Below are 16,433 nucleotides of genomic sequence, written 5' to 3'. Positions count from 1 at the left end.
GAAACTCCAGTTCCTCCACAACCCTGCTACAAACTCCAGTTCCTCCCCAACCCTGCTAGAAACTCCAGTTCCTCCCCAACCCTGCTACAAACTCCAGTTCCTCCCCAACCCTGCTAGAAACTCCAGTTCTTCCCCAACCCTGCTACAAACTCCAGTTCCTCCCCAACCCTGCTAGAAACTCCAGTTCCTCCCCAACCCTGCAAGAAACTCCAGTTCCTCCACAACCCTGCTACAAACTCCAGTTCCTCCCCAACCCTGCTAGAAACTCCAGTTCCTCCCCAACCCTGCTAGAAACTCCAGTTCCTCCCCAACCCTGCTAGAAACTCCAGTTCCTCCCCAACCCTGCTAGAAACTCCAGTTCCTCCCCAACCCTGCCAGAAACTCCAGTTCCTCCCCAACCCTGCTACAAACTCCAGTTCCTCCCCAACCCTGCTAGAAACTCCAGTTCCTCCCCAACCCTGCTAGAAACTCCAGTTCCTCCCCAACCCTGCTAGAAACTCCAGTCCCTCCCCAACCCTGCTAGAAACTCCAGTTCCTCCCCAACCCTGCTAGAAACTCCAGTCCCTCCCCAACCCTGCTAGAAACTCCAGTTCCTCCCCAACCCTGCTACAAACTCCAGTTCCTCCCCAACCCTGCGAGAAACTCCAGTTCCTCCCCAACCCTGCTACAAACTCCAGTTCCTCCCCAACCCTGCTAGAAACTCCAGTTCCTCCCCAACCCTGCTACAAACTCCAGTCCCTCCCCAACCCTGCTAGAAACTCCAGTTCCTCCCTAACCCTGCTAGAAACTCCAGTTCCTCCCCAACCCTGCTACAAACTCCAGTTCCTCCCCAACCCTGCTAGAAACTCCAGTTCCTCCCCAACCCTGCTAGAAACTCCAGTTCCTCCCCAACCCTGCTAGAAATCCAGTCCCTCCCCAACCCTGCTAGAAACCCCAGTTCCTCCCCAACCCTGCTAGAAACTCCAGTTCCTCCCCAACCCTGCGAGAAACTCCAGTTCCTCCCCAACCCTGCTACAAACTCCAGTTCCTCCCCAACCCTGCTAGAAACTCCAGTTCCTCCCCAACCCTGCTACAAACTCCAGTCCCTCCCCAACCCTGCTAGAAACTCCAGTTCCTCCCCAACCCTGCTAGAAACTCCAGTTCCTCCCCAACCCTGCTAGAAACTCCAGTTCCTCCCCAACCCTGCTAGAAACTCCAGTTCCTCCCCAACCCTGCTAGAAACTCCAGTCCCTCCCCAACCCTGCTAGAAACTCCAGTTCCTCCCCAACCCTGCTAGAAACTCCAGTTCCTCCCCAACCCTGCTAGAAACTCCAGTTCCTCCCCAACCCTGCTACAAACTACAGATCACCATTTGTTCCATGAAACATTTATTATGAGAACCAGAAATCGTATATTTCATCAGGAGCAGCGAGTGTTTCTTTTGTGATAATATTTATATAATATTTATAATGCGTTTGGAAGCAGATCCTTCAAATAAATAAATTTCACCCTTCAATTCCAATTCATCTTTCTTTTGCTTCAGCCATGTGGTTTCTCCTCAGCTGTCTAAGCAGAGAACGTGAGTCTGGCTGAAGGAAACAGCACAGCTGGCTAGTAAACACAGTCTCACACTAAGGGTCACGGTCTAAATAGCACATTATTCCCTATGTAGTGCACTACTTTTGACCAGAGCCCTCCTATGTAGTGCACCACTTTTGACCAGAGCCCTCCTATGTAGTGCACTACTTTTGACCAGAGCCCTCCTATGTAGTGCACTACTTTTGGCCATAGGGTCATTTTGGGACACATCCATCCATCAGATCAAGTGCTTCCAGCCAGGACAGAAACACACCACCAGACAAGACAGGATGACACCTTCAGGACAGAGACACACCACCAGACAGGACAGGATGACACCTTCAGGACAGAAACACACCACCAGACAGGACAGGATGACACCTTCAAGACAGAGACACACCACCAGACAAGACAGGATGACACCTTCAGGACAGAGACACACCACCAGACAAGACAGGATGACACCTTCAGGACAGAAACACACCACCAGACAAGACAGGATGACACCTTCAGGACAGAGACACACCACCAGACAAGACAGGATGACACCTTCAGGACAGAGACACACCACCAGACAAGACAGGATGACACCTTCAGGACAGAAACACACCACCAGACAGGACAGGATGACACCTTCAGGACAGAGACACACCACCAGACAAGACAGGATGACACCTTCAGGACAGAGACACACCATCAGACAAGACAGGATGACACCTTCAGGACAGAGACACACCACCAGACAAGACAGGATGACACCTTCAGGACAGAGACACACCACCAGACAAGACAGGATGACACCTTCAGGATAGAGACACACCACCAGACAAGACAGGATGACACCTTCAGGACAGAGACACACCACCAGACAAGACAGGATGACACCTTCAGGACAGAGACACACCACCAGACAAGACAGGATGACACCTTCAGGACAGAGACACACCACCAGACAAGACAGGATGACACCTTCAGGACAGACACACACCACCAGACAGGACAGGAACACACCACCAGACAGGACAGAGACACACCACCAGACAGGACAGGATGAAGTCTTCAGGACAGAAACACACCACCAGACAGGACAGAGACACACCACCAGACAAGACAGGATGAAACCTTCAGGACAGAGACACACCACCAGACAGGACAGAGACACACCACCAGACAGGACAGGATGAAACCATCAGGACAGAAACACACCAGACAGTGTCTAACAACCTTGAGTTCCTGGCTGACAGAGTTTCTCATCAGAGAATAAAAAGGAAACAGAAATAGTCTCACAAACACACACACACACACACACACACACACACACACACACACACACACACACACACACACACACACACACACACACACACACATACACACACATACACACACACACACACACACACAACTCATAAATGAGTTACTTCACTAATGATTTCCACTCATTTCCCTTTTATATGAGATGTTGAAGACAGACACCGTGCTGGGTTCACAGTCAGCATTACTCCACTACAGCATGCTTTCACAATGCTTCTCAGACACACACACACACACACACTCACACTCACACTCACACACACACACACAGCCAGCTTCTATCCAGTCTCCTCTTGTTTGTTTATAATCACCTGTTCCCAGCAGTTTACCCAGGGGGCATCTCTCCCCTAATCAGCCCTTAACAAGCGAGCCCCTTAACGACCATTGACCAGGTATGTACTTCCTGTTAAACGCTGCTTTGTCCAGGTTCTCACAACACAATGGGCATGATGATGTGGTTAATGATGAGTTCGTCATGCCACAACAGGAAATGCCTTAGGTAATAAACTGGGAATAAATAAATGAAATCTTCCTCCACCAACCTCTTCTCTCTTCCTCTCCTCCTCCCCCATCCTCTTCTCTCTTCCTCTCCTCCTCCTCCTCCATCCTCTTCTCTCTTCCTCTCTTCCACCAACCTCTTCTCTCTTCCTCTCCTCCTCCACCAACCTCTTCTCTCTTCTTCTCCTCCTCCCCCATCCTCTTCTCTCTTCCTCTCCTCCTCCTCCTCCATCCTCTTCTCTCTTCCTCTCTTCCACCAACCTCTTCTCTCTTCCTCTCCTCCTCCTCTTCTCTCTTCCTCTCCTCCTCCACCAACCTCTTCTCTCTTCCTCTCCTCCTCCTCCAACCTCTTCTCTCTTGTTCTCCTCCTCCCCATCCTCTTCTCTCTTCCTCTCCTCCTCCTCCATCCTCTTCTCTCTTCCTCTCTTCCACCAACCTCTTCTCTCTTCCTCTCCTCCTCCTCTTCTCTCTTCCTCTCCTCCTCCACCATCCTATTCTCTCTTCCTCTCCTCTCCACCAACCTCTTCTCTCTTCCTCTCCTCCTCCTCCATCCTCCATTCTCTTCTCTTCCTCCAACCTGTTCTCCTGATGGTCTGTCTGTCTGCTCTGTTCTCCTGATGGTCTGTCTGTCTGCTCTGTTCTCCTGATGGTCTGTCTGTCTGCTCTGTTCTCCTGATGGTCTGTCTCTCTGCTCTGTTCTCCTGATCTATCTGTCTGACTGCTCTGATCTGCTATCCTGATAAGAAACACCTCACAGAAGTGAAAGCTTTCCCTAAACACACACACACACACATACACACATGCACAAACACACACACAGGCACATACACGGTGCACACTCCACACTGTGATATCAATGTATGCATTTTCTCAGATAGTGCTCTCCTTAGGCTAAGGAGGGTCTACCTCTGGTCAAAAGGTACAGAGGGAAATGCTGAGACACACACACACACACACACACACACACACACACACACAGTTACTGTAGCATCTCAATAACACAGTGACTCTCTAAACCATCTGAATAAGGTGGGACGGATGTCACAGTTCTGTTCTCTTAAAGGTCTGTCTGTCTGCTCTGTTCTGTTCTCCTAAAGGTCTGTCTGACTGCTCTGTTCTCCTAAAGGTCTGTCTGTCTGTTCTGTTCTCCTAAAGGTCTGTCTGACTGCTCTGTTCTGTTCTCCTAAAGGTCTGTCTGTCTGTTCTGTTCTCCTAAAGGTCTGTCTGTCTGCTCTGTTCTGTTCTCCTAAAGGTCTGTCTGACTGCTCTGTTCTGTTCTCCTAAAGGTCTGTCTGTCTGCTCTGTTCTGTTCTCCTAAAGGTCTGTCTGTCTGTTCTGTTCTCCTAAAGGTCTGTCTATCTGTTCTGTTCTGTTCTCCTAAAGGTCTGTCTGTCTGTTCTGTTCTCCTAAAGGTCTGTCTGTCTGTTCTGCTCTCCTAAAGGTCTGTCTGCTCTGTTCTGTTCTCCTAAAGGTCTGTCTGTCTGTTCTGTTCTCCTAAAGGTCTGTCTGTCTGTTCTGTTCTCCTAAAGGTCTGTCTGACTGCTCTGTTCTGTTCTCCTAAAGGTCTGTCTGTCTGCTCTGTTCTGTTCTCCTAAAGGTCTGTCTGTCTGTTCTGTTCTCCTAAAGGTCTGTCTATCTGTTCTGTTCTGTTCTCCTAAAGGTCTGTCTGTCTGTTCTGCTCTCCTAAAGGTCTGTCTGCTCTGTTCTGTTCTCCTAAAGGTCTGTCTGTCTGTTCTGTTCTCCTAAAGGTCTGTCTGTCTGCTCTGTTCTGTTCTCCTAAAGGTCTGTCTGTCTGTTCTGTTCTCCTAAAGGTCTGTCTGTCTGTTCTGTTCTCCTAAAGGTCTGTCTGTCTGTTCTGTTCTCCTAAAGGTCTGTCTGTCTGTTCTGTTCTCCTAAAGGTCTGTCTGTCTGTCTGTCTGTTCTGTTCTCCTAAAGGTCTGTCTGTCTGTTCTGTTCTCCTAAAGGTCTGTCTGTCTGTTCTGTTCTCCTAAAGGTCTGTCCGTCTGCTCTGTTCTGTTCTCCTAAAGGTCTGTCTGTCTGTTCTGTTCTCCTAAAGGTCTGTCTGTCTGTTCTGTTCTCCTAAAGGTCTGTCTGTCTGCTCTGTTCTGTTCTCCTAAAGGTCTGTCTGTCTGTTCTGTTCTCCTAAAGGTCTGTCTGTCTGCTCTGTTCTCCTAAAGGTCTGTCTGTCTGCTCTGCTCCTCTAAACCATCTGAATAAGATGTGATTGATGTGTTATGCTCTTGATCTTAGTTACCTTTCAACTATTATTCTACTAAAGTTGTCATGGTTTTAAGATGGTTGTGAGACCTTCATCTTAATAGAATATCATCAGTGAAACTGAAATCTCTCCGTCTACTTAATTACTAAATGTTTTACAATTCACAATTGCATAAATCTGGCACCTTGCTCCAATGACACCTTACCCAAGTTATTTTCTGATTGTATATTATAGCAGGGCGTCGTCGTACATTATATGAGTGTTATAACCAAGTGTTTATAACGCCGGCGTATTGATTTCACTGATTTAAAGAATGATGCAGATGTAATGGATGTGAAAGGGCTAGCTTAGTTCGCCGGTGGTGCGCGCTAAATAGCGTTTCAATCAGGTGACGTCACTCGCTCTGAGACCTTTGAAGTAGTGGTTCCCCTTGCTCTGCAAGGGCCGCGGCTTTTGTGGAGCGATGGGTAACGATGCTTCGTGGGTGACTGTTGTTGATCTGTGCAAAGGATCCCTGGTTCGCGCCCGGGTATGGGCGAGGGGACGGTCTAAAGTTATACTGTTACATAGAAACCAAACATACAAAAGACTGAACCCACTGGGCACAGATGTCAATTCAACGTTGGTTCAACGTTATTTCATTTAAATTGCGTCGTAACAACGTTGATTCAACCAGTGTTTGCCCAGGGGGAAATGTCAGATATAGTTGTCAGATTCATATTTTTAAATAAATGTTTTCTTTGATTCATCTTTTAAAATCTAGCGCCTTTTTTCTTTGCAAAGCCAAGAAGAAATAATGCATTTGTCAAAATACATTTCATTCGGTCTCCACTTCTTACCTTCAGTGGTCTTGTTGGAGGAGCGCACATCTTCACCGAAGCATATTGTAATTGACAAGACGTGAAGAGCTATCAAAAACACGGTAAACTTCTGACTCCCGTAGGTCCGCCGATAGGTCATTGTGCGGGTGTACGGCAGCGGATGAACGAACGGGTCGAGACTATCCAACTGTCTCACGGCAGCACGACCATAATATACAGTGGAACAGCTGATGTGTAACACCCAAAGGACTTCGTGAAATATGATCAAGTCTGAGGAAAGAGAGACGGTTAGGAAATCCTTCTCAGTCCTCACCCACTCCGCTCCAGCAACCTCAGACTCCCCTGTAACAGACTTTACATCCAACGGTGTTAAAAGCGCATCAAGCACTTTGGAGAGAAGCCCCACAATTTGACCAGTAAACGTGTCATTAACTACATTGAAATAGGTAGTCGTGGTCGTTTATTTTCCTTCCGATGACAACAGTTAGGGAGTTCCTCCAAAAAAAATGAATTTACAGACTAGCGAAGTGTTGTCTTTCGTTAACGAGAACATGTGCTTCTCCAGAAGCGCTCCTTACGGACGTCAATCCGTCTTTACATTCGCCGTCCGCAAAGGCGCGCCGTTATAAGCGCTTTTCTGCGCTGCAGCAAGAGACACAGAGAGAGAGGAGAGAGAGGAAGAGGAGAGAGAGAGGAAGAGGAGAGAGTACACTTAGAGGACTTGAATAATATATTTCAGACACAACCTCTCCCAGCAGAGGTCATTCTGGTTTAATATTTTATTCAGCAGCCGTAAGAGACAGTCGACTTGAAAGCAGTTAAGGTGGGTGTGTAAAAAATGTAAAAAAGCAGATTTTTTTTTTAACCTTTTATTTAACTAGGGAAGTCAGTTAAGAACAAATTCTTATTTTCAATAAGGGCCTAGGAACAGTGGGTTAACTGCCTTGTCCAGGGGCAAAACGACAGCTTTGTACCTTGTCAGCTCAGGGATTTGAAATTGCAACTTTTCGGTTACTAGTCCAACGCTCTAACCACTAGGCTACCCTGCCGCGCCTATATGGCGGACTAGGCTACCCTGCCGCGCCTATATGGCGGACTAGGCTACCCTGCCGCGCCTATATGGCGGACTAGGCTACCCTGCCGCGCCTATATGGCGGACTAGGCTACCCTGCCGCGCCTATATGGCGGACTAGGCTACCCTGACGCGCCTATATGGCGGACTAGGCTACCCTGCCGCGCCGATATGGAGGACTAGGCTACCCTGCCGCGCCGATTTGGCGGACTAGGCTACCCTGCCGCGCCGATTTGGCGGACTAGGCTACCCTGCCGCGCCGATTTGGCGGACTAGGCTACCCTGCCGCGCCGATATGGCGGGTGTGTAAAAAGCAGTCCTGGTGGGTGTGTAAAAAGCAGTCCTGGTGGGTGTGTAAAAAGCAGTCCTGGTGGGTGTGTAAAAAGCAGTCCTTGGTGGGTGTGTAAAAAGCAGTCCTTGGTGGGTGTGTAAAAAGCAGTCCTGGTGGGTGTGTAAAAAGCAGTCCTGGTGGGTGTGTAAAAAGCAGTCCTGGTGGGTGTGTAAAAAGCAGTCCTGGTGGGTGTGTAAAAAGCAGTCCTTGGTGGGTGTGTAAAAAGCAGTCCTGGTGGGTGTGTAAAAAGCAGTCCTGGTGGGTGTGTAAAAATGGCTTCAACAGACTGTTCTCATGAACCCGCCGTGTCTCCTTGAAGCTCTAAGTGAAAACATCCTCTGCCCTGTACTCACGCACACGGTCTGATTTGCTCTACAAATGCAATAGGTCTACATTCATCTATTGTAGAATAAACTAAAAATAACATCACATGTATTATGCAACATAAACTGACCAGGCTCAACACGTGGCCAGTCCTGTGAAATGGAGAAACATTATGAGACTTCAGGATAGGCCAACAATCTATTTGCATTCAATTGTATTCATATGATATAAAAAACGTTAAGGCCAACTGAAGAGGACACCCCCTGGTATTACATGGTGCTGACAGTATCTCAGAGGAAGAGGACACCCCCTGGTATTACATGGTGCTGACAGTATCTCAGAGGAAGAGGAGACCCACTGGTATTACATGGTGCTGACAGTATCTCAGAGGAAGAGGACACCCCCTGGTATTACATGGTGCTGACAGTATCTCAGAGGAAGAGGACACCCCCTGGTATTACATGGTGCTGACAGTATCTAAGAGGAAGAGGACACCCCCTGGTATTACATGGTGCTGACAGTATCTCAGAGGAAGAGGAGACCCACTGGTATTACATGGTGCTGACAGTATCTCAGAGGAAGAGTAGACCCACTGGTATTACATGGTGCTGACAGTATCTCAGAGGAAGAGGACATCCCCTGGTATTACATGGTGCTGACAGTATCTCAGAGGAAGAGGACATCCCCTGGTATTACATGGTGCTGACAGTATCTCAGAGGAAGAGGAGACCCACTGGTATTACATGGTGCTGACAGTATCTAAGAGGAAGAGGAGACCCACTGGTATTACATGGTGCTGACAGTATCTAAGAGGAAGAGCACACCCCCTGGTATTACATGGTGCTGACAGTATCTCAGAGGAAGAGGACACCCCCTGGTATTACTTGGTGCTGACAGTATCTAAGAGGAAGAGGACATCCCCTGGTATTACATGGTGCTGACAGTATCTAAGAGGAAGAGGACACCCCCTGGTATTACATGGTGCTGACAGTATCTCAGAGGAAGAGTAGACCCACTGGTATTACATGGTGCTGACAGTATCTCAGAGGAAGAGTAGACCCACTGGTATTACATGGTGCTGACAGTATCTCAGAGGAAGAGTAGACCCACTGGTATTACATGGTGCTGACAGTATCTCAGAGGAAGAGGAGACCCACTGGTATTACATGGTGCTGACAGTATCTCAGAGGAAGAGTAGACCCACTGGTATTACATGGTGCTGACAGTATCTCAGAGGAAGAGGAGACCCACTGGTATTACATGGTGCTGACAGTATCTCAGAGGAAGAGTAGACCCACTGGTATTACATGGTGCTGACAGTATCTCAGAGGAAGAGGAGACCCACTGGTATTACATGGTGCTGACAGTATCTCAGAGGAAGAGTAGACCCACTGGTATTACATGGTGCTGACAGTATCTCAGAGGAAGAGGAGACCCACTGGTATTACATGGTGCTGACAGTATCTAAGAGGAAGAGGACATCCCCTGGTATTACATGGTGCTGACAGTATCTAAGAGGAAGAGGACACCCCCTGGTATTACATGGTGCTGACAGTATCTCAGAGGAAGAGGACACCCCCTGGTATTACTTGGTGCTGACAGTATCTCAGAGGAAGAGGACACCCCCTGGTATTACTTGGTGCTGACAGTATCTCAGAGGAAGAGGAAGAGGACACCCCCTGGTATTACTTGGTGCTGACAGTATCTCAGAGGAAGAGGAAGAGGACACCCCCTGGTATTACTTGGTGCTGACAGTATCTCAGAGGAAGAGGACACCCCCTGGTATTACTTGGTGCTGACAGAATCTCAGAGGAAGAGGACATCCCCTGGTATTACTTGGTGCTGACAGTATCTCAGAGGAAGAGGACATCCCCTGGTATTACATGGTGCTGACAGTATCTAAGAGGAAGAGGACATCCCTTGGTATTACATGGTGTTGACAGTATCTCAGAGGAAGAGGACACCCCCTGGTATTACATGGTGCTGACAGTCTCTCAGAGGAAGAGGACACCCCCTGGTATTACTTGGTGCTGACAGTATCTCAGAGGAAGAGGACATCCCCTTGTATTACATGGTGCTGACAGTATCTCAGGGGAAGAGGAAGAGGACACCCCCCGGTATTACATGGTGCTGACAGTATCTCAGAGAAAGAGGAGACCCCCTGGTATTACATGGTGCTGACAGTATCTCAGAGGAATAGGAAGAGGACACCCCCTGGTATTACATGGTGCTGACAGTCTCTCAGAGGAAGAGAATAGAGGATATAGGAGAGGGAGGGAGGTGGAAGAAGAGAATAGAGGATAAGAGAGGGAGGGAGGTGGAAGAATAGAGAAATAGGATAAGAGAGGGAGAGAGGTGGAAGAAGAGAGAAATAGAGGATAAGAGAGGGAGAGAGGTGGAAGAAGATAATTTAGGATTTAAGAGAGGGAGAGAGAGAGGTGGAAGAAGAGAATTTAGGATTTAAGAGAGGGAGAGAGAGGTGGAAGAAGAGAGAATAGTGGATATGCGAGAGGGAGGGAGGAGGAAGGAGAGAGAATAGAGGATATAAGAGAGATGGATAAACATAAGAATGACATGTATAGGAATGACTTGTATAGGAATGACTTGTATAGGAATTACTTGTATAGGAATAACATGTATAGTAATGACTTGTATAGGAATGACTTTTGTAGGAATAACTTGTATAGGAATGACTTGTATAGGAATGACTTTTGTAGGAATAACTTGCATAGGAATGACTTGTATAGGAATGACTTGTATAGGAATGACTTTTGTAGGAATAACTTGCATAGGAATGACTTGTATAGGAATAACTTGTATAGGAATGACTTGTATAGGAATGACTTTTGTAGGAATAACTTGCATAGGAATGACTTGTATAGGAATGACTTTTGTAGGAATAACTTGTATAGGAATGACTTGTATAGGAATGACTTTTGTAGGAATAACTTGCATAGGAATGACTTGTATAGGAATGACTTGTATAGGAATGACTTGTATAGGAATGACTTGTATAGGAATGACTTTTGTAGGAATAACTTGCATAGGAATGACTTGTATAGGAATGACTTGTATAGGAATGACTTTTGTAGGAATAACTTGCATAGGAATGACTTGTATAGGAATAACTTGTATAGGAATGACTTGTATAGGAATGACTTTTGTAGGAATAACTTGCATAGGAATGACTTGTATAGGAATGACTTTTGTAGGAATAACTTGTATAGGAATGACTTGTATAGGAATGACTTTTGTAGGAATAACTTGCATAGGAATGACTTGTATAGGAATGACTTGTATAGGAATGACTTGTATAGGAATGACTTGTATAGGAATGACTTTTGTAGGAATAACTTGCATAGGAATGACTTGTATAGGAATAACTTGCATAGGAATGACTTGTATAGGAATGACTTGTATAGGAATGACTTGTATAATAATTACTTGTTTCGGAATAACTTGTACAGAAATAACATGTATAGGAATGACTTTTGTAGGAATGACTTGCATAGGAATGACTTGTATAGGAATGACTTGTATAATAATTACTTGTTTCGGAATAACTTGTACAGAAATAACATGTATTGGAATGACTTGTATAGGAATAACTTGTAGCATATGACTCTGTGCTATCTGGACTGGACTAGAAAGGTAGCTGGCTACATCCCATTCAACGCCAATTGATAGAAATACTGTTTTCCTTTTACTGCTACAGATATATCATTGAAGTGGCACAACAAATCAAATCAAATCATAGTTCATTTTGTCGCGTAAACAGATTTGCAGACGTTACAACAACAACAACAACAAAATTGAAGAAACGTGATATTTGCAGCACGAACCCCAGCCAGACTCTCACTCCATTACCCACAATACATTATTATAATGAATTTGATGAGCTCACCTACATCATTACACTACAAGCAAATCAGCATATTAGCAATGCGCTTTTAATTAGCCATTTTAACTAACTGTGGTCCAGCTCTATCTATTTCACCATGTCCACTAGTGTTCATTCAGAGGCCCTGGTTGTGTCTGTGTGAGAGAGTGCCGTGATACAATGTGAAAAACATAGCCTACAGTTCTAGGTCTGAGAAATACTAGAGAAAATGTATTATATCCCAGAAATATTATGTGGGACAACAACAACAACAACCACAACCACAACCACAACCACAACCACAACCACAACAACAACCACAACCACAACCACAACCACAACCACAACCACAACAACAACAACAACCACAACCACAACCACAACAACATCAACAACAACCACAACAACAACAACAACCACAACCACAACCACAACCACAACCACAACCACACCAACAACAACCACAACCACAACCACAACAACAACCACAACCACAACCACCACAACCACAACCACAACAACAACCACAACCACAACCACAACCACAACCACAACCACAACAACAACCACAACCACAACCACAACCACAACCACAACCACAACAACAACAACAACCACAACCACAACAACAACAACAACAACAACAACAACAACAACAACAACAACCACAACCACAACCACAACCACAACCACAACCACAACAACAACCACAACCACAACCACAACAACATCAACAACAACCACAACAACAACAACAACAACAACCACAACCACAACCACAACCACACCAACAACAACCACAACCACAACCACAACAACAACCACAACCACAACAACAACAACCACAACAACAACAACAACAACAACCACAACCACAACCACAACCACACCAACAACAACCACAACCACAACCACAACAACAACAACAACCACAACCACAACCACAACAACAACAACAACAACCACAACAACAACAACAACAACAACCACAACCACAACCACAACCACACCAACAACAACCACAACCACAACAACAACCACAACCACAACAACAACAACAACAACAACAACCACAACAACAACAACAACAACAACCACAACCACAACCACAACCACACCAACCACAACCACAACAACATCAACAACAACCACAACCACAACCACAACCACAACAACATCAACAACAACCACAACCACAACCACAACAACAACCACAACCACAACCACAACCACAACCACAACAACATCTCTCAAGAGAGATGTTATTCCCGACAGAAAAACAACATGTTCTACAATGAGTTTGGACCGGAAGACAGAACAGAACCTCAATGGAGAATCAGCTGAAAACCAAGGGCATATCCCAAATGGCACCCTATTCCCTATATAGTGCACTACTATTGACCAGTACCCTATTCCCTATATAGTGCACTACTATTGACCAGGACCCACCCTATTCCCTATATAGTGCACTACTATTGACCAGGACCCACCCTATTCCCTATATAGTGCACTACTATTGACCAGTACCCTATTCCCTATATAGTGCACTACTATTGACCAGGACCCACCCTATTCCCTATATAGTGCACTACTATTGACCAGGACCCACCCTATTCCCTATATAGTGCACTACTATTGACCAGGTCCTACCCTATTCCCTATATAGTGCACTACTATTGACCAGTACCCTATTCCCTATATAGTGCACTACTATTGACCAGGACCCACCCTATTCCCTACATAGTGCACTACTATTGACCAGCACCCTATTCCCTACATAGTGCACTACTATTGACCAGAACCCACCCTATTCCCTATATAGTGCACTACTATTGACCAGGACTCACCCTATTCCCTATATAGTGCACTACTATTGACCAGGACCCACCCTATTCCCTATATAGTGCACTACTATTGACCAGGACCCACCCTATTCCCTATATAGTGCACTACTATTGACCAGGACCCACCCTATTCCCTATATAGTGCACTACTATTGACCAGGTCCTACCCTATTCCCTATATAGTGCACTACTATTGACCAGGTCCTACCCTATTCCCTATATAGTGCACTACTATTGACCAGCACCCACCCTATTCCCTATATAGTGCACTACTATTGACCAGAACCCACCCTATTCCCTATATAGTGCACTACTATTGACCAGCACCCACCCTATTCCCTATATAGTGCACTACTATTGACCAGAACCCACCCTATTCCCTATATAGTGCACTACTATTGACCAGCACCCACCCTATTCCCTATATAGTGCACTACTATTGACCAGCACCCACCCTATTCCCTATATAGTGCACTACTATTGACCAGCACCCACCCTATTCCCTATATAGTGCACTACTATTGACCAGGTCCTACCCTATTCCCTATATAGTGCACTACTATTGACCAGCACCCACCCTATTCCCTATATAGTGCACTACTATTGACCAGCACCCACCCTATTCCCTATATAGTGCACTACTATTGACCAGTACCCTATTCCCTATATAGTGCACTACTATTGACCAGAACCCACCCTATTCCCTATAAAGTGCACTACTATTGACCAGGACCCACCCTATTCCCTATATAGTGCACTACTATTGACCAGCACCCACCCTATTCCCTATATAGTGCACTACTATTGACCAGCACCCTATTCCCTATATAGTGCACTACTATTGACCAGGTCCCACCCTATTCCCTACATAGTGCACTACTATTGACCAGCACCCTATTCCCTATATAGTGCACTACTATTGACCAGCACCCTATTCCCTACATAGTGCACTACTATTGACCAGCACCCTATTCCCTACATAGTGCACTACTATTGACCAGCACCCTATTCCCTACATAGTGCACTACTATTGACCAGCACCCTATTCCCTACATAGTGCACTACTCTTGACCCTATGGCTAGGTAGAGACCTGTATCTATAAGAGGACATCACCCAGAAACCACATGGTCATTGATTGACTTGTATAATCTAAAACCATTGGACTAAACAGGTGAAGAGGAGTGTGATGTATATAAACCACATGGTCATTGATTGACTTGTATAATCTAAAACCATTGGACTAAACAGGATAAGAGGAGTGTGATGTATATAAACCACATGGTCATTGATTGACTTGTATAATCTAAAACCATTGGACTAAACAGGTGAAGAGGAGTGTGGTGTATATAAACCACATGGTCATTGATTGACTTGTATAATCTAAAACCATTGGACTAAACAGGTGAAGAGGAGTGTGGTGTATATAAACCACATGGTCATTGATTGACTTGTATAATCTAAAACCATTGGACTAAACAGGTGAAGAGGAGTGTGGTGTATATAAACCACATGGTCATTGATTGACTTGTATAATCTAAAACCATTGGACTAAACAGGTGAAGAGGAGTGTGATGTATATAAACCACATGGTCATTGATTGACTTGTATAATCTAAAACCATTGGACTAAACAGGTGAAGAGGAGTGTGGTGTATATAAACCACATGGTCATTGATTGACTTGTATAATCTAAAACCATTGGACTAAACAGGATAAGAGGAGTGTGGTGTATATATTTAATATTGACATGAAACAGTCATTAGTCACCCAAACACACAACAAGTCAGGCATGTAGATACACACGTAGACAGTAAGCCAGTAGGTGGCAGATTCAGGTCTCCAGATTCAGTCTCCAGATTCAGTCTCCAGATTCAGTCTCCAGATTCAGTCTCCAGATTCAGTCTCCAGATTCAGTCTCCAGATTCAGTCTCTAGATTCAGTCTCTAGATTCAGTCTCTAGATTCAGTCTCCAGATTCAGTCTCCAGATTCAGTCTCCAGATTCAGTCTCCAGATTCAGTCTCCAGATTCAGTCTCCAGATTCAGTCTCTAGATTCAGTCTCTAGATTCAGTCTCTAGATTCAGTCTCCAGATTCAGTCTCCAGATTCAGTCTCCAGATTCAGTCTCCAGATTCAGTCTCTAGATTCAGTCTCTAGATTCAGTCTCTAGATTCATTCTCCAGATTCAGTCTCCAGATTCAGTCTCCAGATTCAGTCTGCAGGTCAAGTCTCCAGATTCAGTCTCTAGATTCAGTCTATGTAGATTCAGTCTCCAGATTCAGTCTCTAGATTCAGTCTCTAGATTCAGTCTGCAGGTCAAGTATCCAGATTCAGTCTCTAGATTCAGTCTCTAGATTCAGTCTCTAGATTCAGTCTGCAGGTCAAGTATCCAGATTCAGTCTCTAGATTCAGTCTCTAGATTCAGTCTCTAGATTCAGTCTATGCAGATTCAGTCTCTAGATTCAGTCTCTAGATTCAGTCTCTTGATTCAGTCCCTAGATTCAGTCTCTAGATTCAGTCTCTAGATCATGTTCTGATGGAAACTCTGAATGATGGCATTGTCCACAGAAACCACC

At 45.5% G+C, this 16,433-nt stretch overlaps 1 protein-coding gene across 1 annotated transcript in view; it reads right to left on the bottom strand.

The window, feature by feature from the left end:
* The window catches only part of LOC110517068 (disintegrin and metalloproteinase domain-containing protein 12), a 221,485-nt gene extending 214,460 nt beyond the window's left edge, over positions 1 to 7,025 (bottom strand). The window contains exon 1 of the mRNA XM_036988835.1: positions 6,427 to 7,025. Coding sequence (XP_036844730.1) covers positions 6,427 to 6,547 — 121 coding nt within the window. The 5' untranslated portion in view covers positions 6,548 to 7,025. The remainder of the gene's footprint in view (positions 1 to 6,426) is intronic.
* Positions 7,026 to 16,433: the final 9,408 nt, after the last annotated feature.

Source organism: Oncorhynchus mykiss, chromosome 1 (assembly GCF_013265735.2).
Source record: "Oncorhynchus mykiss isolate Arlee chromosome 1, USDA_OmykA_1.1, whole genome shotgun sequence".
Lineage (NCBI taxonomy): Eukaryota > Metazoa > Chordata > Actinopteri > Salmoniformes > Salmonidae > Oncorhynchus > Oncorhynchus mykiss.
The sequence above is the reverse complement of the archived record's forward strand: the minus strand, read 5'-3'. Positions and strand labels throughout refer to the sequence as shown.